The sequence below is a fragment of the Sebastes fasciatus genome, chromosome 10 (genome assembly GCF_043250625.1).
Source record: "Sebastes fasciatus isolate fSebFas1 chromosome 10, fSebFas1.pri, whole genome shotgun sequence".
Classification (NCBI taxonomy): domain Eukaryota; kingdom Metazoa; phylum Chordata; class Actinopteri; order Perciformes; family Sebastidae; genus Sebastes; species Sebastes fasciatus.
In genome coordinates, this window is record NC_133804.1 from 3397187 (window position 1) to 3420661 (window position 23475).

General features: G+C 42.1%; 1 protein-coding gene across 5 annotated transcripts in view; it reads right to left on the bottom strand.

Moving 5' to 3' along the window:
* Positions 1-989: 989 nt before the first annotated feature.
* Positions 990-23475, bottom strand: part of LOC141774916 (centrosome and spindle pole associated protein 1-like) — a 31993-nt gene continuing 9507 nt past the window's right edge. For 3 of the 5 annotated variants that reach the window (XM_074647730.1, XM_074647729.1, XM_074647731.1), the window contains exons 9-28: positions 23371-23428; positions 22671-22933; positions 20573-20691; positions 20283-20424; positions 19135-19246; positions 15038-15185; positions 13994-14170; positions 13497-13609; positions 11895-12044; positions 11556-11699; positions 10722-10835; positions 10489-10555; positions 9242-9368; positions 8212-8351; positions 7345-7473; positions 6973-7013; positions 6775-6835; positions 4125-4234; positions 3779-3923; positions 990-2062 (exon numbers count right to left, since the gene is read on the bottom strand). In XM_074647730.1, coding sequence (XP_074503831.1) covers positions 1890-2062; positions 3779-3923; positions 4125-4234; positions 6775-6835; positions 6973-7013; positions 7345-7473; positions 8212-8351; positions 9242-9368; positions 10489-10555; positions 10722-10835; positions 11556-11699; positions 11895-12044; positions 13497-13609; positions 13994-14170; positions 15038-15185; positions 19135-19246; positions 20283-20424; positions 20573-20691; positions 22671-22933; positions 23371-23428 — 2533 coding nt within the window. In that variant the 3' untranslated portion in view covers positions 990-1889. Of the gene's footprint in view, positions 2063-3778; positions 3924-4124; positions 4235-5008; positions 6551-6774; positions 6836-6972; positions 7014-7344; positions 7474-8211; positions 8352-9241; positions 9369-10488; positions 10556-10721; positions 10836-11555; positions 11700-11894; positions 12045-13496; positions 13610-13993; positions 14171-15037; positions 15186-19134; positions 19247-20282; positions 20425-20572; positions 20692-22670; positions 22934-23370; positions 23429-23475 lie in introns of those variants that run through there. The other 2 variants (XM_074647732.1, XM_074647733.1) reach the window with 2 other exon arrangements.

A 23475-nucleotide genomic window follows, 5' to 3' on the forward strand; every position in this document is an offset into this window, starting at 1 on the left:
TCTGCAGCCAGTGGCGATCCCATATCTCCACAATCTGGCACCTAACTTCATCCTCCAAGATGACAACGTTCACCACCACAGAGCCAGGGTTATCACAGACTACCTACACAATGTGGGAGTAGAGAGAATGGAACGGCCTGCCAAGAGTCCAGACCTCAAACCAATTCAACACTTGTAGGATCAGCTTGGGTGTGCTGTACGTGTTAGAGTGACCAACACAACCACGTTGGCTGACCTGCAACGAATCCTGGTTGAGGAATGGAACGCCATCCCACAGCAATGTGTGACCAGGTTGGTGACCAGCATGAGGAGGAGGTGCCAGGCTGTTGTGGCTGTGTATGGATCTTCCACCGCTACTGAGGCTCATGACGGTGTATTAAATTAATAAAGTGTAAAATAGCCAACATGTCTTGTTTGTTCCTTGTTACGGATAGAGAGTTCAATCATCCAATCCACCAAACAACTCAAAACAAGAGTCAATACCAACAGGAGAATACACTGTTTACCATTGATGGAGCATTTTGGCAAATCTTTCTTGGGCGCTCCCCACATAATCAGCTGTGCTGCTCATCCCACAAATGCATGATCCTTACAAGTTGGACATCATTGCGAAGGTCAATAAACAGGTTTTACAACCATGTAAAATACAATGACCATTAGCATTGTAACAACAGAGAAATAATCCACCAAACACAAGTTTCCAAACTTTGTTTTTCCAGTTTATATAATAATATCAGATATAATAGTTCATTGTGTACATATGTAGTGAAGTCCAAATTGCTGCTATGTTATACACATGAATGAAAGTGAATGAAAAAACAAATCTTTAGACGTGTACATTGAGTTTATTGTGTGCATAGAAAGTATGGCAGACTACTTGCAGATGGAGTTTTATGTAATATAACAGTAATGTATTGGAGAACATGTCATTATTAAAGTTTTGTTAATTTGAGTCTGGTGCCTTGTAAAGGATGCAAACAAACACTTCATATTATTAAAATATAATTTATTCAAGACATAATTTAGTCATTAATAAAATAGTAAACAAGAACGCGAGTTCTCATTCAAATATTGAGGTTCTCTGACGTAAACAAGGATTTCACAAAAAGTACAAAGCCATTTTTCAGACATTCATATTAACGTGTCCGTCACAAAGCCATGGGTTAGAACTAGGGCTGGTAAAGGTAACGCCATAACAAGTTAACAGAAATTCATTTTTTAATGCCACTCATTTCTTTAAACGCACTAACGATCGCACTAACGCAACTCGATCTTTCGGAGGTTGAGTTAAGATGCTGGTATCCATTGGAACCAACTTTGTCATACAAGCTTACCGTGAAGGAGGCTAAATAACGCTCCGAACTGGCATGGCCATTTTCAAAGAGGTCCTTTGACCTCTGACCTCCAGATATGAGAATGTAAATGGGTTCTATGGGTACCCACGAGTCTCCCCTTTACAGACATGCCCACTTTATGATAATCACATGCAGTTTGGGGCAAGTCATAGTCAAGTCAGCACACTGACAGCTGTTGTTGCCTGTTGGGCTGCAGTTTGCCATGTTATGATTTGAGTATATTTTTTATGCTAAATGCAGTACCTGTGAGGGTTTCTGGACAATATCTGTCATTGTTTTGTGTTGTTAATTGATTTACAATAATAAATATATACATACATTTACATAAAGCAGCATATTTGTCCACTCCCTTGTTGATAAGATGATTAAATACTTGATAAATCTCCCTTTAAGGTACATTTTGGACTGATGAAAAATGTGCGATTAACTATTATAATGGATTGGCAGCCCTAGTTAAAACCAGCCATGATCTAATGATTCAAAGAAGAGCTGTCAAAAGAAGAAGGCACCTCCCAGTCTCGGGGGGGCGTGGCGCTACGTCGTCAACCGCTCCCTCCTCGATGGTCGCTCCAAACATTTCAGCGTGTCCGATGTTCCCGGCCGCATCCAGGGATCCGTGGAGACGGTTTCTGCAGAGCTTCCGTGGTTGAGATTGTGAAGAGAAAACCGGGGAGGGGAGTAGTTGTCATCGGACAGATCCACTGGTTCTAAAGAACAGGAGCAGGGAGACGGAGAGTGAGAAGCGGAGATAACCTGCCTCGTCTTAAAACCAGCCGTTTGCATGAAAGAATCGCCCCTGCATGGACTGCTACACAACTCACTGTGTTTAATGTCTAAACACAACCATTCTTTATCCCACTACTCAATCAGTATAATGCAGTTCCCACATTATTTGAATACTGGCTGAATTTAATGACCCCTGGGCTTTAGAAACCCATTAAGGCCCTAATGTAGAATTTTAATTCAGACATTATGAAGAGCTCTCTACTGGTGGGGCAGTTAAGCATAACAATTGTGCATTTTGTGTTGAAAGCAACACATTTGGCACGGACGTAGGGTTATATGTAAGAAAAGATAGATATCGGGGCGCTGCAAATTTGGCCCCTGAGGGCCGTGGCAGGTTTGTCTCAAAATTGCCGCCAAATAGGCGCTTAATATTCCTAAATGTTGCAAAAAAAAATTATTTTATGAGTCTTGATGATTTCCAAAGTGTGTTCAAGCTGATCAGATCAGATGTCAGAAGATCACAGACATGGTTTTTCCCTCTCTATTTTTTAAGGGTGCTTTTAAAAGCTTTTAACCTGAGAAACACATGAAAACCAAATAAAAGGAGCGCGGTCAAACTTCACCCCCTTGCCTTCATGGTAGAATGACAACAAATAGTCATAGTTAAAGGCAGGGTTGGGGATGTCCTCCAGTCTCCACTATCTGTTATATTGGTTGAAATGGTCTTTACACCCCGACAGCGTTCCATTACTGATGAGCTCTGAAAAAGGACCGGAAGAGAGCCGTCATCTGTAGCTGCTGTAATCCTGTAAAAACGTCTACCAATCACTGCCTCGCGGTCCGCTTGGAAAGATACGGAGCTCCTGAGGCCATGCTACTTTCAGATTATGCTAGATTTCCAACATCGTCGACCCAATCTATAAAGTATTTAAAAATAAATAAAAAAGAGACTGATGTTAGTTTCCTTATAGGTTCAACCAGTCAGCTTGGTCACAGGTTAGAGAGCAGACAGATATCAGCTCCTTTGCTCAGATTTGAAGGCCATCACAAAAATAAAACATTGTCGTATGAACCTGAAGTGCCGACTCAAACTAAAAAGTTCTCATGCGACCTGTGACTAGAGGTTACCAGCAATCCTTCATCCAGCGATATCTCTGTTACTTTTATTGCTAATGAAAAGAGAAATGCAGCGATGGAAAGCTGAAGATCTTGCCGTTCTATAAGTTTGTTGGTTGTCATTCTATCATGAAGGCAAGGGGGTGAAGTTTGACCCTGATGTGACCATGCTCCTTTTAATTGGTTTTCATGCGTTTCTCAGGTGAAAAGCTTTTAAAAAGCACCCTTCAAAAATAAAGAGGGAAATAAACCTGTCTGTGATCTTCTGACATCTGATCTAATCAGCTTGAACACACCTTGGAAAATCATCAAAACTCCCAAAAAAAGTTTTCTGCAACATATAAAGTGCCTATTTGGCGGCCATTTTTAGAAATGGCTGCCATGGCCCCCAGGGCATTTGCAGCGCCCCATATCTATATCTTTTCATAACATATAAACCCACGTTTGTGCCAAATGTGTTGCTTTTATCGCAAAATGCACATTTGTTGTGAATATTTCAGCTTAGCCGCCCCACTAAACCTGCTCTGCTGATATTTGCATCAAATACGAGAACCAGCAGAACTGAATCTTTCAAGTCGTACCGGCTGTGTTGCCACGACGACCGAGAGACATCAGACGACCTGTCCTGTGCCGGCTCCCCCCCTCATCCCTGGGCTCTGCTTCCTGCTGCAGTCTGTTACCCGAGTGGGCAGAGTAGTCCTCCTGTTGTCTGGAAGCAGCTCCATCCTGAAACGAGCAGAGGAGGTGAACACAAGAGAGAAACAATTCAAGTTGTAGCTTACTTCATTCATTGTAGTGTTTGAGCTCACGGGCCACATGGTTGTTGTTTAAGCTACACCACACATCAGAAACCTGTGCAATGTGTGTGTGTGTGTGTGTGTGTGTGTGTGTGTGTGTGTGTGTGTGTGTGTGTGTAAAGCAGAGTACCTGGGGGCGCTGTGGCTGTTTGGCCAGCCTCCTCCTCTCCCTGGCTGACAGCAGAGGAGCTTTTTCAAGCTCTGGGGTGCGAGGGACTGGAAAAGCATCACCTAGGGGGTCTCAACACACAGCCAAAAGCTAAATTAGCCCCAGGAATCTCAACTACACAACCTTTGAGAGGATACACTGTGCTACTGTTTTTTGTCCCCACATCTTCCCACTTGGTTCCACTCCTCTATATTTGCACTAACCAGTTTAATTATCTCTCCTCTACTAAGCAAGATGTACTCAATAGATGCAGATTCCAGTTAACCTTAAATTATTTCAAGCTGTGAAGATTCATTATTAAGTATCCAGCTTTAGCTCTTAAAAGGAGCAGTGTGTAGGATTTAGTGTCATCTAGTGGTGAGGTTGCAGATTGCAACCAACTGAATTAGGGATGATCATTTTGAAACATTTTCTTAACCGATAACCGACAAGATTTGTGCCTCTCATGCAGCGGTGTACCAGCTGCAGGAGCACAACAGATATTCGTTGACAGGAGTCTCCAGTTCACCGTCCGGGAGCGTTAAATTAGCAGCTACGATGCTGCGTTCACTGTCTCAAGCTCACCGTCCGGGAGCGTTAAATTAGCAGCTACGATGCTGCGTTCACTGTCTCAAGCTCACCGTCCGGGAGCGTTAAATTAGCAGCTACGATGCTGCGTTCACTGTCTCAAGCTCACCGTCCGGGAGCGTTAAATTAGCAGCTACGATGCTGCGTTCACTGTCTCAAGCTCACCGTCCGGGAGCGTTAAATTAGCAGCTACGATGCTGCGTTCACTGTCTCCAGCTCATCGTCCGGGAGCGTTAACTTAGCAGCTACGATGCTGCGTTCACTGTCTCCAGCTCACCGTCCGGGAGCGTTAACTTAGCAGCTACGATGCTGCGTGTAGTGTCGCGGACATGCAGCCACTTTCCCAGTAAAAGTCTCCACCGCACATTTAGTTTAGTTTAGCAGGTTGTCAGCTGTGTGTCTGCCCGGCATAACTTTAGCGAGTGGCCAATTAACAGTGTGTATTTGCCACACACGTAGTCTGGGTAACTTTAGCGAGTTTTCTGACAGACGTGTGTGTGTGTGTGTGTTGGTGGTGAGTGTGAGGTTGTTGGTGGCGTTATAGATGTGAACGTAGGTGTAGCAGTGTGTGTACAGTTTATTTGTCGGTGAATAAATGATACGAAACTACAGCTGAAGAGACCGGAGCCAACTTCCTGTATACTGCAAGTCCAGCTCCGCCTCTTAAGGTGGGCTGTTAAGGTGGACAAGCTTTCTTCCTTAAAGGGACAAGTCGCTCCTCTGAGCCGCTCAGCTTTTGAATTAATTAATAACATTTATTTTAACCGTTTTAACCGATAGCGCTAATCGGTGGTTAACGGTTAATTATTGACATCCCTAGACTGAATACCCCTCCGCTCACCCCTCCCTTTCCAAGCATGTAGGACAACTACGGTGGCCTTCAGGCAAGGTAAAAACGTGAAAGCCCCTCTCTAGAGCCAGTGTTTGGTTTGAGTGTTCTGGGCTACTATAGAAACATGGCGGATTCTGTGATGGACCCGCTCCCTATGTAGATAAGGGCTCATTCAAAAACACAACGATTCTTAGTTTCAGGTGATTATACACCAATGGAAACAGTTATGAATATCATATTCCATTTTTGCTAATAAATCCCTTAAAAATAAATACGACCCCACGTTGTGTAAATCGTGTTAACACACAGACTCCAAAACTGTTGTCTGTCATTAAAGTTTTCGTAACATGTTTGATTTTCTGCATTTTTCCGTCTCCGTCAAAAAGCACCAGAAAACGCAAAGTTCTATCTAGTGAAGCCCGTCTGTTAAACAGTGTTGGCCACGGTCGGAGGACGCGGGGGAGACCGTAGCTTTGGTCTCCAGAGCCGGAGTCTCCAGGTGCAGGTGTCTCCCCTGTTCCCTCCGGTCGGGAGGCTGAGGCAGGAAAAGCCAACACTAGGATCAGCATTGATTCATGGAGAGACCTTCGTCTGGTCAGCTAACATTACTGCCAAGCAGCTGAAATATAGAGTGATATTGTGCTTTTAGCTGACGTGTGTCGCCTCACTGTTTTGAGCGATGCTCGTTCATGTCTATGTAGAGCGAGCACAAGCGCGAGCAACAGGACGCTGACTTTCGTTGACTTAACGGCCACAGGTGTCGCTGTTAACAAGACATTTCTGATTCTTACAAACAGTCCCTTTAAGTTGTAGAAACATTGCACTCATTTCAAATGAAACCCAAGCAGTTGAACTCATTGTGTTTAAAGGATCAGAATATTTACTTTCTGTCTCTAGTCTAGACCACAAGCCATATTTTTTATGTTTGATATGTCAAAACTTGGTCACAAAGGTCCTTCAGTAACACAAGTTGGTCAATCACTCATATCTGAAACAAGATGGTGACAGTAAAGTGATAATAATAAATAATTCATCAGTACTGTAGTAGCTCCAAGAGATTTCTCTTAACAATGTTTTGAAACCGAGAGAACCCCAACTCCAAACATTTGTCAAATGTCTGCACCTATATGAAGATACATGTTGCATGTCTTGATTCAAATAATGACAGTAAAAAATGCCTTTATGACATGATCTGCATCGTGGTGGTCTTACCAATGAAAGCACTCTCAGACTCCAGCAGAGAACCCCTTGCAGACCCCCCCATCACACTCCTCTGTAACAGAAACACAACTCTTTTCACAGTTCCACCCTGATAGAATGGTTGTTACGGTACATATAAAGCAGATGGAATAAGGTTGCTGAAGCTCGGGTGTTTGATTAAAACACGGCAATTATTTCTTTTCAACTCACCAGATAATCATTTTGCTGTGGTGGCGACAGGTCAAAATAATCTGCAATGCAAGGACAGAACATTTACTTTATTTTTTTTTACTACTGCTGACATATCAAAAGCCATAGACCCCATTTACAACTGGCATAATTAACATGTGATCTGCATCTGGATATCCATCCGTCAATATCAGGTTTAACTGGGGCAATATAGAAGCTATAGTCATCCGCATTAGAAACTCAGATTTATTGTACAATATTTCTATTAACGGTGGACCTAGCATAATATACAGTAAGTGAACGGAACTTAACTGTTCTACCACAGATAAATCTCTATTTGAAACTACTGCAAAGGGATGAATAGGTCTTGAAAAAACAGCATTGAGCTCTGACCGTCCTGAACTGTAGACATCTGCCTGCTGAACTGGTGATATGGATCCCTGTAGTCCTGCCTCCTCCTGCTGAACACACCCACTTCCTGCACCTTAGGAACATCACTGAAGCCCAGTCTGGACTCACCGTCTGACTCACAAACACACATACAAACCATTCACAGCTAATCATGTTGTTTGCAGTAGAGTACAATTAAAGTTGAAGTAGATGAGATTGGAGCAAATATGATTAAAACAAGTTATTTTTATAAAACGGTCGCTATAGCATGCCAGTAGAACATGAAACAGGTAATCTGAAAAAAATCATGTTCCTCTGTGTCCTCCGGTGCTCTTAACGGCATCTGCAAGATTTCACAGAACTGAGGAAAACAAGCAGTAAGAGCTGATCTGAGGTCTGCTGTCCAGCTGCCGTCTATGAGAGCCGACTGTCAATCACTCGTGAACTCCGACCAAACGGTCAAACTAGGCAGCGCAGATCAAATATGAATCAATATTCCGTTACGTTAATGCCTATTTCTCTCCTCAGATGTTTTCAGAATCATCTTGTAGTGCACGGTTTAGCTGTAAAATGAGAGTTTGTGACGCTGCCGCCATTGTGAAATCTGGTGAAGGAATGCCAAGTTCCGGTCACATGACCGGAGCACAGCCAATAGGAAGGCTCTCTTAATGAAATGACCTGTGATTGGTCAAAGTCTCCTGTCGCGGGTTCGATTTTTTAAAGCCTGAAAACAGAGCCATGATGAGGAGCAGAAGTCTAGTTTTCTCTCAGAACTTTTAAATAACAATATGCTGAAAGGTTAATATGGAATTTTAGCCCAATGAAGCAAAAAATATACTGCCTACTGCTACTTTAAGACTAGTGTATCACCTGTGTATTTGAGCTGAAGGGAGTCATGGATCCGCTGCAGGTTTCTGGGCTCCGTGTTTCTGGAGTTGGGCCTTCGGACCGGAGCCTGGAGCCGCAGCCTGGCCATATCAAACACGTCCACCAGGGGACGCTCCTGATGTCTGCACGAAAATAAAGACAAGAACACTCACATGGCTCAGCAGAATCCTTCCTCTCATTATTAACCATTAAGTCTGACAATTATTGCCTCCCGGTTTTACGCCTCCGCCAACCAGTCAAGTTGCAGATTACATCCATGTCTGTCCAAAATGTCCTCACTTCATCATTTTGTCCTATTAGCACATTTCTGTGAAATTGTCATAATTAGCGTAGGAATTATTAAATTATGGCCAAAAACTTAAACCTTTCACCATCACATTCTAATCTGTTCATCCTTGAGTCCAAGAGGACGTTTGTGCCAAATCTGAAGAAATTCCCTGGTGTGGTATTGAACAGTACGGACAACCCGAAAACATAATGCCTCCGGCCACAGCTATCGCCGAGTCCACATGTATAACGGGATAAAACGGTGGTTCCCAAACTTTTTGGCAGTTGCACCCCCACAGCCCGGTCAGATTACCTCAAGTACCCCTTAAATGACACTATCACTTATTTCTACCATTTATCAATCACCCTTAGCTCACTGTTTTAACTGTTTTCCACTACAGCTTTTATGCAGAGTTACCAGGTTGGTGTGTTTTCTGCAAAAAGTGTGCTACCTAATGATCAACCCGCTGTACTACGCGTTTTCGGCCAGCTGCAGTATTGACAGCAGAGTCTGCAAACTGACTGAAACGTTTTAACCCAGATAAGAGCTGAAAGTTAACCACCGTTCAAACATTGCAGAATTAAAAACATCTTCACGGGACAAAACTAACATCATTCAGCTGGCATTATATTTACATTTTAGGCATAACGTGTTACACATGTATACATAAATCCACCAAATGCTGCACTGAGTGATAAATATTATAATCTAACAGTAAGAGTGAAGCATGTGCCTGGGTCTGACCTGTCACTCAGAGGAGAGTCTAACTCGTCCCAGTCCACCTGCTGCAGACGACCCTCCAGACGCTTTTCTTCGCTGCGAAGATGTCGACGCAACGCCGACAGCTCGCTAAACACTTCGCGCTGGTCACCTAAAAACACACACACAGTCTACATCTGAAACAGTGATTTAACTACCAATACCAAATGTCAGTACTAAACTTCAACTACTGGATGATACTATAATCACAGATGTGAAACATTTAGTAAATGGTTCAGGAACATAGAGAAGAATCATTTTAACACTGTCCATGGGACGGACTGACTAATCTGCAGTGTCTTCGGGTCAAACTACTTCTTGGCTCAGATGACATGTTTAAGGGGAGATACATAGGGTAAAACATTTAATGAACAGATATCACCATGAAACTTCCCCAGCTGATTACTTAAATTAAAGGGATAGTTGGGTGTTTTTGAAGTGGGGTTGTATGAGGTACTTATCCAAAGTCAGTGTATCACCCACAGTATATGGCGGATGGCACGCCCCCGGCTTGGAGAAACAGACAGGAGTACCAACACAGGAGCAAAGCAATACAGTGCTGTGGACGGGGACGGCACCTAAAAGAAAGGTTTACCTAACTAAATAAATATCCGTTTAGTGTACGCTATATTTAGAATATTTTCACCGCTTTATCTTGCCGTCAGACAGCCCTTTCCTTCTCCTTTCCGACGAGGAACTGAACTGAAAGTGAAACTTATCTATGCTCTCTCCAAAGCCAGCAGGCTCAGATGACAAAATCATTATAGATACATTTCACTTTCAGTTCAGTTCAGTGTCGGGAAATATTCTAAATATAGCGTACACTATATAGCAATTTTTTTAGGTTAGTCTTTATTTTAGGTGGCTAAAATATGTTTTTCTGTCATCTACAGCACTTTATTGCTTTGCTCCGGTGCTCCTGTCTGTTTCTACCTCATACAACCCCACATCAAAACACACAAACTATCCCTTTATGACAATTTTCTGAATTTTTTGTTTAAATATGAGGTATTATCTTATCCTAACTTTTGGTGAATTTAGTAGAAATGTACAGGCGTAAATAGACAAAGCAGTAAAATAAACAGCTAAATGTGTATTTTGGATGTTTTCGTTCCACAAGTCCGAGAGAAGACATGTCTATGGAAGCAAAAAAAAAGCCCAGAATTGACCAGTGCATGAAAAACATTTTTTGCCTGGGGTGTTTCCCCTTAACAGGCAAGCTGATCCAGTACCTGCAGCCCGGAGCTGATTCCTCCGAGCGGGGACAGGAGGGGACTGGAGACCAGACAAAGAGCGCTCCTGAAAGATACAAAGATATGAAAGCATCCAACGGGGGAGAGAACACATCCAGGGTAGAAGTTGCTGAGAACACATCCTCTTTTATACAGAGTCAAAAAGTTTGGGCAAAGTGTGTGTGTGTGTGTGTGTGTGTGTGTGTGTGTGTGTGCGTGCATGTGTGACTCACAGACAGGGGGGCAGTTGAATGCCGGCTGTCAACAGTGGGGGGCCTGGGGGTGTACTGGTGTAGCCCATGTTTCCTCTGCAGAGCGGGGATGGGAGGTGAGGGCTCCCTGCAGACCTGACAACACACAGATGCCCCACAAAAAATGTCAAAAACTATGGTTACATTAAATGTAACTTGATGGTTGTCTCCCACGGTCTGTTGGTGTAATTCAAGACTGACAAACAGAAAATACTCTTTACTTTAACCCCACTTATTTAGCATTTATAATCAGTATAAAAACATGTAATACATTGTTGATAACACACTTTAATGTCGTTGTAAGCAGATATGACATTTCAAGTGTTTATTAATGAATAGTTTTGAACAAATAAGAACTTCTATATATATTTTTCGTTATCAAAACTGTTACTATATTGTCATTATCTGTTTAGCAGCCTCCAATTATAGGCAGTTATAAGTCGTGTTTCCATTCAACTTGACAGAGAGTTTTAAGCGAACTTTTGTTGCGCAAATGGCGCAAAAAAAAGAAATGCAAATTGACTGACCAGGTTTGTTTTCTCACTCATATGCAGAACATACATGGCAGTTGGTAGTCAGTTGACCTTCAGCTTTAGTCTTTGTCTTAATAAAACTGACTATTAAATAACTTATATTTTCTCCAAAACGGCGCAAAGTTACAGGGCCTTCTTGTTGGCGACGTAAAACCATCATGCCTCACGTGTGTAAATTAGACCGGCAAAATATCGGATATGAGACCGATCGTAGCGGCCCATCAGACGGTTTCGACCGGCGGCCGATCAATCGGTGCGTCTCTACATCGTAGTGTGTACTAACCTCCTCCAGCCGAGCCTGCCTCTCCATCTCATACTGCCTCCTCAGTGTTGCACTCTCCTTCTCTTCTGCCTCATTCTTCTTCCTCTCCACTTCCTTCTTCCTCTGTTCAGCCAGCTCAACCAGCTCTTCATTCTTGGCCTTTTGCTGAGAGACAGAGAGGAAAGAGAGCAAGGCAGCGACAGATGAGAGAGGTAAAAGAGGGGAGAATGGGAGAGTCAATTTTAACTTCTTGCTATATTTAATGAAATGCAAATGTTATCACATTTCCCTGTAGCCTAGTATTTTCACATAATGAAAGGATAAAGTGCAGTTATTTTATGGTTTTTTTTAGCTCCTCACCTCCATTTCCTTCCGTTTCTTCCTCTCTTGCTCTTCATCGAACTCCCTCTGGATGCGAGCCCTCTGCTCCGCCAGCCTCTTCTCCTCTTTCTCCTCCTCCAGCCTCGTCTGTTCCCTCTCCTCTGCCTTTTTTAGCATTTTCTCGTCAATCTGTGAACAAACCCAGATTAATGACAACATAAATCCATTAACACAACCACAAAAAACAACTTTCACTTAATTTACACATTATTTTATCTAGCGAGGCACAAAACAGAACGTCCAAAAGATGGTCGGCTGGCAGCAGAAGTGATGCTCTCGACGTGCGTACCATAAGACACAGCCAGTCGAAGTTGCACCAGTAGTTTAACCCTCTTAGACCCACAATAGACCCGTTTTAGTTTTTTTTAGGGGGGTCTTTAGGGGGAGATAGCAGATCAACAGTAGATGTCACATAGAAGTGGTGTACATCATCTGAAAGCTGGGAACCTGAAGATTAATTTGAGATGCTGCTCGGCACAAATGTGTGTGTCCAATTGTTCTAGTTATGAATCAGACATAAAAAATAATTCATTAATTAATTAAAATTAATTGTGAAAGTGTGAAAGGGCTTAGAACATTATGATAGAAGTATATGATGGTCATCCTCATGCTCTATTATGTCTCATAAGTTGTTGCTACGGATTGTTCTACAGATTTGGTACTAAATTTAACAATTCTTTTACCTCTCGAGAATTGATGAAAATGATCAATAATCCCTCCAAAATACCACATTAAGACACCAAGACCTTGAGGAACACCATAGAAAAAGCCATGCTGTGATTTGGGATCAAAAACTTTTGACATTTGGAGATTTCTGGAAGAGTTTCATTTTTTTGGCAATTGGATGGCGAGCACTTGTTGTCTGGAAACTGCTCAGAAACCCCCTTACTGTCAATCTAGCTAGGAAAACAATCCATCCTCTGAATGCTCTAGGTCTCTAGTTTGATCCATCCATCCTCTGAATGCTCTAGGTCTCTAGTCTGATCCATCCATCCTCTGAATGCTCTACGTCTCCAGTTTGTGGTTGTACATTTTCATGAGGCTGTGATTATCCTAGAGGTCACCACAGGTAATTTTATACAGTGAGATCAAGTTTCAAAAAATGGTCTCACCATATGAAATGCCTCCTATGGGGACTAACATTATCACACATGAATACAGTTGGGCTCATTGGATCCACAAGAGTCTCAGCTTTACAGTAATACCCAATTTATGTAATTCATAGACTGTTTAGGGACCCCAGTATGCAGACATATTCAAATACACCATTTTAGAAAAGGCAAAAATAACACATTTATACTGCATTCAAAAAACTGCATGTGATTATCATAAAGTGGGCATGTCTGTTAAGGGGAGACTCGTGGGTAACCATAGAACCCATTTTCATTCACATATTTTGAGGTCAGATTTCAAGGGAAATTGGCCATTTTTCCTCGTCAAAATTTAACCCAACTTTGGAGCGTCAATGGATTCTTTAGGTTTTTCTAGATATGATATCTGTACATTCACTCTAGCTCTAAAACTGAACCTGCTTTAGCCTCTCAAAGACATCCTGCGTGTCTCAGGGGGTTAAAGCCGTACCTGCTGTTTGAGGTAAGCTTTGTACTTGTCCTGCTCATGGAGCTGTTGTTGGGTGGGCTGGTTGGAAAACACATTGCCTCTGGCAAACTGGGAGGTTGGGACATGGGTGAAACCTACAAAAGATGGAAATATGAAGAAATACTACGTGAGTAGGACCAAAGAACCTTCTTATCTAAATAAAACCTTGCTTGAGGACATCAGTATATTACAAGACGGAGCACAAATCTTCACTGCCATGCTGAAGTGTTAGTGTTCATTTCTCAGTTGAAAATGTGACGTTATTGTATAAAAACCTGAATGAGCTCTAGGCGTTTATGAAGTCAGCAGTGTAGTTAGTGCCCACTCTGTTTTTACAGTGCTTTATGAATGTGTGGAAAGTATGATTAAATTATCCCTGTTACTTTCAAATGTGTCATGTTCTAGTGCAGGCTGTGATGCTAAAAATGTTCCAACGTTCACGGCTATAATACAATGAGAAGAAAAGATGGTTACGGTACCGGAGAGCCTGTCACTAGTGTCATGGCTACTGCACTCTGCTACAGTACCAGAGACCCTGTTGTTGGGGTCGGGGAGCTCTGCCCGGCGGGCCGTCATGGTGGCTGTGGCTCTTCTCTGCCACTGCTCCGGGTTGCTGTAGGCCTCCTCGTTCAGCTTGTGCATCTGGTTGAGGTCAGCTGGCCACAAAGGATAGAAGGTAAGAAGTTATCATTCGTGGACTAAAGAGTGTGATCAATTACCATCCAGAAAAGAAAAAAAAAAAAGCTATGAAAACAAGAAAATACCAACAAAACATCACAGTATCGTATAAAACGGTCAAAGTTAACGTAATAATGCAAATTTGTTTTAACGCCAGTAATTTCTTTAACGCATTAACGCAACTTGTAATTTTTAGGTTGTAGCGGGTCAGTTTTAACGCTAGAGAGAAGATACTGATATATGAAACTAGAAAACCCAATCCATGGGTACCATTTATGGCATACTAGCTTGTCGGAAAGGAGCCTGAATGATGCTCCAAACTTGCGCTACATTTTGGCGAGGAAAAACTGTCATGGCCATTTTCAAAGGGGTCCGTTGACCTCTGACCTCCAGATATGTGAATGTAAACGGGTTCTATGGGTACCCACGAGTCTCCCCTTTACAGACATGCCCACTTCATGATTATCACATGCAGTTTTTGGCAAGTCATAGTCAAGTCAGCTCACTGACACACTGACAGCTGTTGTTGCCTGTTGGGCTGCAGTTTGCCATGTTATGATTTGAGCATATTTTTTATGTTAAATGCAGTACCTGTGAGGGTTTCTGGACAATATCTCTCATTGTTTTGTGTTGATAATTGATTTCCAATAATAAATATATACATACATTTGCAGAAGGAACATATTTGCCCACTCATGTTGATAAGAGTATTAAATACTTCTCCCTTTAAGGTACATTTTGAACAGATAAAAAATAACTATGAATGATCATGCGATTAATCGCGATTAATTATTTCAATCGATTGACAGCCCTATATAAGACAGACACTATACTCATACACATACCGATGAGGTTTCCAGTGCTGTCTCTGAGCGGGGCTCCTCCTCCACCTCGACCCCAGGGCTGGTGGTTCTTCATGTCGGCCTCCAGCCGGGCCTCGTAGCGCTCCTTGTCCTCCCTCTCCAGACGCCTCTGTTCCTGTTGCTCCTGGATCTACAGTACAGCATTCTCTAAGTAACATCCAAATCCTCAAATGACAATCGTTATTCTTCTAGTGTATAGTGTTTCCCTTTTTCTAGGGAACGTTCCGGACCATTTTTTACTACCATTTCCACATCACTTCATTATCTTGAATAGGTGAACCAGCCATTTGGAAAACATATCAGTTTCATAAATCACAACTTTATTCCATGCATGTGTTATTGAAAACATATACACAAGTTAAATACTTTATAAATGAAGCCAAATAAATGCATTTAGGTGGGGTTAACAGGCTCTCGTGTTTTTCCTCTCATCAGTAAAACAAACAGAATGTACGCTAGCCTTTCATATTAGATTCAACGTTATAAGTAAGCAACAAGTATCAGAACAATACGAACATTCAGGCTCCCTCATGTGGCTAAAAGCTGTACTGCAGACATAAATGTTAAATAAAAGAATATTGAAGAATTTCTGCAAATTTAATTGATGACCCTAATAAAATCTCCTGCGACCCCCCTGTGGGTCCCGACCCAGTCTTTGGGAGTGACTGCTCTAAAGAACAAAAAAATATTCCTTACCAGCAGCTAATCTTCTTCACAACAGCATCTTTAACTGCTTTGTATAAGTATAATTATCTCCAACTGAACCAGTGATGCATTGGTGATCAAAATAATTACATTGCTTTTTAGTGAACCATATTACTCTCAGATTAATTTATCAAGACGCTTATTGTATAAAAAAAATATATATATATAAAAAAAAAAAAACTCCGGCCAACACTCAGAACATTTCTATAACAGTATAATCTTGATACCAAAACTACTGGTAATTGGTGAATTTTGAGATTTAATGAGTAGCAAGTTCATTTAGTTCAACTTGTCACATGTTGTCAAATGTAGGTTCCAGGTGCAACTGGTGAGCTAACAGTACTAAAACACATGCATGTATCCCACAAGGCACAGAGCATCAGACACCACAATCCCTAAATATGGAGCTCCATTGGTACCTTAGACTCTATAATAGAGGGGCCATGCAAAAGTAAGTGGCACATGTGTTGGTATATAGTAACCGGGTTTTTCCTGCATAGAGAATTACGAGGCGGCCGCCTCAGTTAAATTTCATCCCACCTCCAGCTCTCAACAGAACGGTGATGGGTGTCTTCATGGAAAACAATATTTTCTATTTCTAACATGCGTTGGCCGCCATGCCACGGCAACGCCGTTCAACAAAAACTCACAGTCTTCACAATAATGCATCATCAAGGTCTTAAGGCTTTTCTGACCACATTTGAGGTGGATCTGGTCAACCAGCTAGGAGGAGTACATTAAAATAGAAAACATGTCATTTCCTGTTGCCAGTAGGGGGCACTATGAGTGTGACTCAATATGGACATGTAAATGTCCTCAGGACTGGACCCTTATCATGCCTGAGAAATTTGGGGCAGATCGGACTATGTACAGTGGAGTTACAACAACTTCCTGTTTCATGGCGAATGGCTAAAAATGGCCGCCACGCCACGGTCAGGCCGTTCAGTGAAAACTCACCATTTGAAAAAAATTTCATCCTGAAGGTCTTAAGATGTTCCTGACCAAATTTAAAGTCGATCTGATTAAATATTATATATAATATATTAAGTATTATCAAACTTTGTGGCCATGTTCTCAGTCTCAAACAGCTTAACCATGTCATGTGAGATGCTTCTCCAGTACACATTAGGAACAAATATTACTGGGACCACTACAGAAACTTGCAGAGGAACATTTAATATCCAGGGATTCGCATTATAGACTATCACCTGTAACACTTTGGCCACAATCTAGCACATTGATCATACACGGTCCAGGACAGTTCATGTGCACGTGTGTACATGATCATGGTGGCCACCTCCACCTCATTTTGAGCCAGGACAAACCCTGAGTAAGCATGATATTACACTCTGAGATTTCCCAATATAGAAAAATTGGTACTTCGACCACAGTGACTTATTGTAGAACCGTAATGTTAAAAACATTAAGTTCCAACATCAGCCCGACAAACAACCCGAGTAGCGAGTAAAGCTCTGTGTGAGCCTGCAGTGATCACGTGGCACAAAAATGCAAGCTAAGGGGGTAGTAGAAGGGATTTTTGTAGCTTCAGTAACGTAGAGCAACTAGAGGAGATGGATGAAGGACTGGGATGGGATTGAGGTGGGATATGAAGTAACAGCTGAACACGGGGAGATCTCACAACACTTCTACAGCCGACTATCAACACATTAATGAGGATCTATGGGCGTCGCTTAACTTACACTATAGCTTTTAGTCTTTACCTTGCTGTAAAGCTCGCTGTTCCCTCTCCCGGAAGCTTCCTGCCAACATATCACAGACTAGACTGAAGTCAAAGTTCAAAGTTAGCTGCAACCACAGTATTTACTCCCTAAAATGCGGTTTCCAATCCAATAGAACCTGAGCCAAGGGGATGCTGGTCATACGCAGCCATTATTGTGGGTTTACCCCATTATAAACATAAATGTGCATATCCTTTACCATCTTCAATTACCGACATTCAAAAGCTTAATCTTTAAATGTATATTGTCTACATTTAAATTAACTATTAACAGTATCCTCTGAAAATATTTAAAGGTACAGTGTGTAGGATTTGGGGGGCATCTAGCAGTGTGGTTGCAGATTGCAACCAACCGAGCACCCCTCCGCTCACTCCTCCCTTTCCAAGACTGCCGTAACGTGAGCCGTTGAGTTAAAAACCGTGGTAACGCCGTTCGCCTCGCTCAGAGGCCATCCATACCATAAGAACACTACTTTAGTCTCACGTTACCGCAGTTTCACAAGTGTGTCGGAGAACTACGGCGGCCTTCAGGTAATGTAAAAACATGAAAGACCTTCTCTAGAGTGTTTAGAGTGCTTGTCTAGAGTAGTGTTTGGTTTGTCTGTTCTGGGCTACTGTAGAAACATGGAGGTGCAATATGGCGGACTCTGAAGAGGACCCGCTCCCATGCATCGTTGAGGTTCATTACTTGTTTTACGTGTTTTATGTGTATTAAGTGTTTTTATAATGCAGAAAAGTTGTGGACAGTATTCACTGCGTTCACAGGACTCATTTGCGTTCTCTGTCCCAAAAGCTCGGGCAAAAATTGGGGAAAGGGCTTTTGCATATTCTGCACCCCTCAGCCTGGAATTTGCTCCAAAATAAGTTGAATATCAAGGAGCTGGTATCATTAAACATGTTTAAATCTAAAATGAAGGCTTTAGAAGCAGGCTCTATGGCATGCCACTGTTTTTAGCTTCCCTTGTTGTACAGCTGACTCCCAGAAAAGTTCCTTTTTGTCCCCCCATTTGTCTTTAGATACTGCTGACTGTCTTGGCCAGGTCTCCCATGGAAAAGAGGTTCTTAATCTCTTTGGGACTAACCTGGTTAAATAAAGCTTTTAATTAATTAATTAATTAATGTACTGTAGATATAAAGGGCTCATTCTAAGCTAAAGAAAACACAACGATTCTTAGTTTCAGGTCATTATACACTAATGAAAACATAGTTATGAATATTATATTTCATTCATGCTAATAGATCCCCCGAAATGTTACACACTGTTCCTTTAAATGTCTATTGTCTAGATTGAAATAAACGTCATTAACAGAATCCTCTGAAAATGTTAATACATGACAGAAGGGTTAGTGTTATAAAAAGGTGCTAACTCAGCTTTCATGCAGTAATCAATTCAGATTCAATCCACAGACATCAACGCCTTGCTGTGCTTCTAACAAAGTCTCTAACTCTCACCCTGCCAATCATTGTTTGGATTTATTATAAGAAAAGAATTAATTGGAAATGTCATCCACAGACTTATTGGATATGTTCTTATAATACAGACATTATAGATCTACACATCAGGACTAGAGTTCCTTGTGTTTTAGAGGATAATTATGATTCTAATGGATGATGGCAGAAGGGAGGTTTAACCTACCTGCCGGTTCAAAGCCTCCCTGTAGCTCAGAACCCTCTCCCTGGTTGATCTGGATCGGTCTGAAGGGAAAACCCCGACTTGCGAGTCCACAGTAGCAGCCTCATTGCACGGACTGTCAGGAGGAAGCAGAATCACGCCATGATTTTGTTCTTTCATCCTGTTACAGCTCACTAAAATGTTTTACTAGACATGAGCAATTCCATTCCCCAATATCATGGGACATAAAAAGTTTACACAAGCAGGTGTTAATACCACGTCCGTTCTGTTATATGGCAGATTACAAGAGTTTGCGCAATTGTCTTTGTACACAAACAGTAAGTTTCATTGAAATTAGCGCAATCAAAGTTAACGCGATACTAACGTGTTAGCGCAAATTCGTTTTAACGCCATTCATTTCTTTAACGCATTAACGCAACTTGTGATTTTTAGGGTGTATCGGGCTCTGTTTTAACGCTAGAGTGAAGATACTGGCATCGTATGCAACTAGAACACCTAAAGAATCCATTGGTACCAACCATGTCACGCTAGCAAAACTTCGGCATGGCCATTTTCAAAGGGGTCCCTTGACCTCTGATCTCCAGATATGTGAACGTAAATGGGTTCTATGGGTACCCAGGAGTCTCCCCTTTACAGACATGCCCACTTTATGATAATCACATGCAGTTTGGGGCAAGTCATAGTCAAGTCAGCACACTGACACACTGACAGCTGTTGTTGCCTGTTGGGCTGCAGTTTGCCATGTTATGATTTGAGCATATTGTTTTATGCTAAATGCAGTACCTGTGAGGGTTTCTGGACAATATCTGTCATTGATTTGTGTTGCCAATTGATTTCCAATAATAAATATATACATACATTTACATAAAGCAGCATATTTGTCCACTCATGTTGATAAGAGTATTAAATACTTGACAAATCTCCCTTTAAGGTACATTTTGAACAGAAAAAAAATGTGTTAATTGCGATTAAATATTTCAATCGAATGACAGCCCTAATTGAAATGAGTTGAGTTGACAGGACCATCAAATGATGATTAATAAGATGCCTGTGTGTTGGTAAAGCAGATACATTTACTGACACTTTGATAATTACTTAAATTATTAAAGTTTCTGCCCCTGCTTTCTAAAACGTGAAGGGGAGATATTTACTGTCTTGGAGGCTCAGGGAAGCTGCTTCCACTGTGCTGGCTGTGAGGGCTGTGGTGGCCAAACTGGCTGGGCAGAGCTCCCCCCGGTGGAACGTTCCAGTAGGACACGGGCGGGCCGGCACCAGGAACAGGCAAGTGACCATCTGGACAGAAAACAAAATATTAAAAACACATTCAAATCATGATGATAATGCTGGATATAGCTTGTATAGCTTATCACCAATATGTTGACCGAGTGTGACATATACCATATACAAAAAAACTTGTATTTAACAGGAGACTGGTGCTTACAGTAGGCCATGTTTGGATCCAGCAGGTTTCTGGTGCCATAGTAGTGATGGGGCTCTCCGTACGGGCTCCTGTAGGCTTCACTGAGAGCTGATGGAGGATGAGGAGGAAACGAGGGGATTCTGGAGATACACAGTAGGAAAACAAATAATCAATGATGTTATATAACACAGGAACGCATTTGTAAATCTAAAACCTTCTGCAGGTCTTACTTTTCTGGCTGTATCTGAAGATCTAAGCGTTGTACATTATGTATTACAATAACAAACACAAATACTAAATAATAAAAGGACATGTCAAATGTTCCCAGCAACTTGGCAAAAACAATCATCTGTCAAAACTGCCTAAAGACCACAGAATTTAAAGCTCCCGTCAGTAATTTAGAGCAAATGTGATAAAAAAAAAGTTATTTTTATAAACCTGTCACTATATCCTGACGGTAGTGCATGAGACAGGTAACCTGTGAAAGAATCCTGTTCCTCTGTTTCCTCCTAGTGCTCAGCCTCCTAATGGCATCTGCAAGTTTCTACCGCGCCAAAACAAAAAACAACCAATCAGAGCTGAGCTGTCTCTGGGCAGCTGTCGATCACTGCTGGCAAAACTCGCCAACTCCGATCAAACTGTCAACAAGGCAGCGCTGATTAACTATGAGTCAAGATTCTGTGACTGTAATGCCTATTTCTCTCCAACTTCAGCTTTAAAAGTTCTAATCTTTAAAATGTTCATGAAACACTGTTTTTAGAATTTGCCATCGTTAGTGGCAGAGTCCACCATTCACGCGCTGGATTCAAATTGCCTCCACATGCACGGGAGATGAACAGGAAATGATGCATGCCTGCAATCCATGTCTACTTTTATGTTCTTGATATCACCCTCATTGTTCAGTATTCACTCTCCCACAGCAAAATGTTAAATTAGCAAAACACAGGGTGGCTAATATCGTGAAACAGTCCCAGCAAACGCACTGAAATAAAATCTCAGTCAACTAACACGATTTTGGGAACTTAATCAATTAGTTGATTTAATCAACAGATCTGTAAAACTGAATTTCTCCACAAAGAATCCCACAAAAGCACCACTTTAAACCTTCGTATGTTTCTTGGAAATTAGTCATTTTTTAATGCTTTTTCATGTTGAATGACTTATCGACTAAAGAAATCTTAGTCGACCGAGACTAAAACGACCATTAGTCGACTAAAGGCCCCGACACACTGAGCCGATGGTCAACTGTCGCACAGTTTGGGACAGTCGGTGAGCGTCTGTCGTCCTAGTTTTTGCGGTGTGTCCTGTACCGTTGACTCTAGTCTGCCCGTGTCGGAGTTTTTTTGGCCGATTCAGCATGTTGAATTGGCGGCGGAGCCCATCAGGGAGAGAAATCATTCTGATTGGCTGTTGAGCTCCAACGAATCAGTACACGAGAAGAGAAACGGAAGTGAGGACAGCAAGACAACGAGTAAAATCAAGAGTAAAAACACAGAAGGCTCTTCTCATTATTCATCTTCATCTCATCTGATCATTCCAACACACGGATATTTTAACAGCGACATGAACATCTGGAATGAAACTAAGTGGTGAGGGAGAGTGGAGTGAAAATGGTCGCCAAACGCCGCTTTGTTTCATATACGTATCATAACAACGGCTTGTATATCTGCTGTCCTCGGTCTTCCGTTTTCGCTTTTTTGAATGATAAATACAGACTACTGCCGCCTGCTGGTGTGGAGAGTTATTTCATCTCACGCAGGCGCAGAGCGTACGTGCTAACTGGCCGTCGGCTGTAGTGTTTGCGGTGTGTTCAAATGCAACTTTTCGGCCAAGACAAAGGCGACGTGAGGCGACGCAACTGGTGGCCTTCATCGCCGCTTGTTCTTTGATGTTGGCTAGGTGTGTAGTTGCTTTATTATTGACTTCTTTATCAAAACAACGTGAGTTTGTTTAGCTCTTCTACTGTATTTCTGACCAAGTAGCTGCTAAATGAGGGTTTATGTAGTATTAAACTGCACTTTCTGTTACCACAGTGACCAGAGGGGGTCGTGTCGCCAAATCAACCAAGACTGAAATATTAAGAATTACAGCTTAACGTGAAGTTTAAGTTGAGGGCTACCTGGGAGTGTCCATGGCTCTGGGGAAGGCAGGGGCAGCAGGCTGGCTGTTGGGAGACAGGCTCAGGGCAGAGCTGAACTGCAGCAGAGGGGACTGGAAGGCAACGTGAGGCTGCTCAGGAGGAGGCGTCTCTCTGTCTCCAACAACTATCCTCACATTGTTAGGGAGGGCTCGGGATGACGTTTCACTCTCTGCCGTCGCTGAAGGCTCCGAAACCTGATGAGTTTCTCTTCTGCACAGTCCAAACTGTCTGATTCGGTCTGGCTGGTTTGTGGATTGAGACAAAATTGAGAGATCAATGTATGTGGAATATACTGAAAACCCCTTTGATCTTTTATTCTCTGCGTGATCCTTTTTTTTTGTCCGCTTTTGGTGATCAAAGTTAAATGAATAAAAAGATTATACTACACTTGCAATCACAGAATTTGCTATCTGAGACACAACCATCATTCTTAGATTATTACTAATTTGTCTAATCTTCACAGGTCTTTAGACCGCGGTGGAAACACAGACAACAGTGGGCTGAAGGAATCTTTTTAGTTCCTTGAAAAGTAGTTCCGGGGACTAAAATTACCAGGAACTTCTTGGTAGAAACACAGCTTTAGTCAGCGAATTTGCATCCACCCACTGTGACCTCAAAAATAATCAACGATCTTCTTCCCCCAAACTAAATGAGAGTTGGTTGTCGGGTGCTTGCTGACCTGTTTCTCAGGATCATTTGCTCCCGTTGCAGCAACTCTCAGCTCCAAATCTTTCTCCCTGCAACAAGGACACACGTAAACATTTATTTTACAGATTTACACACT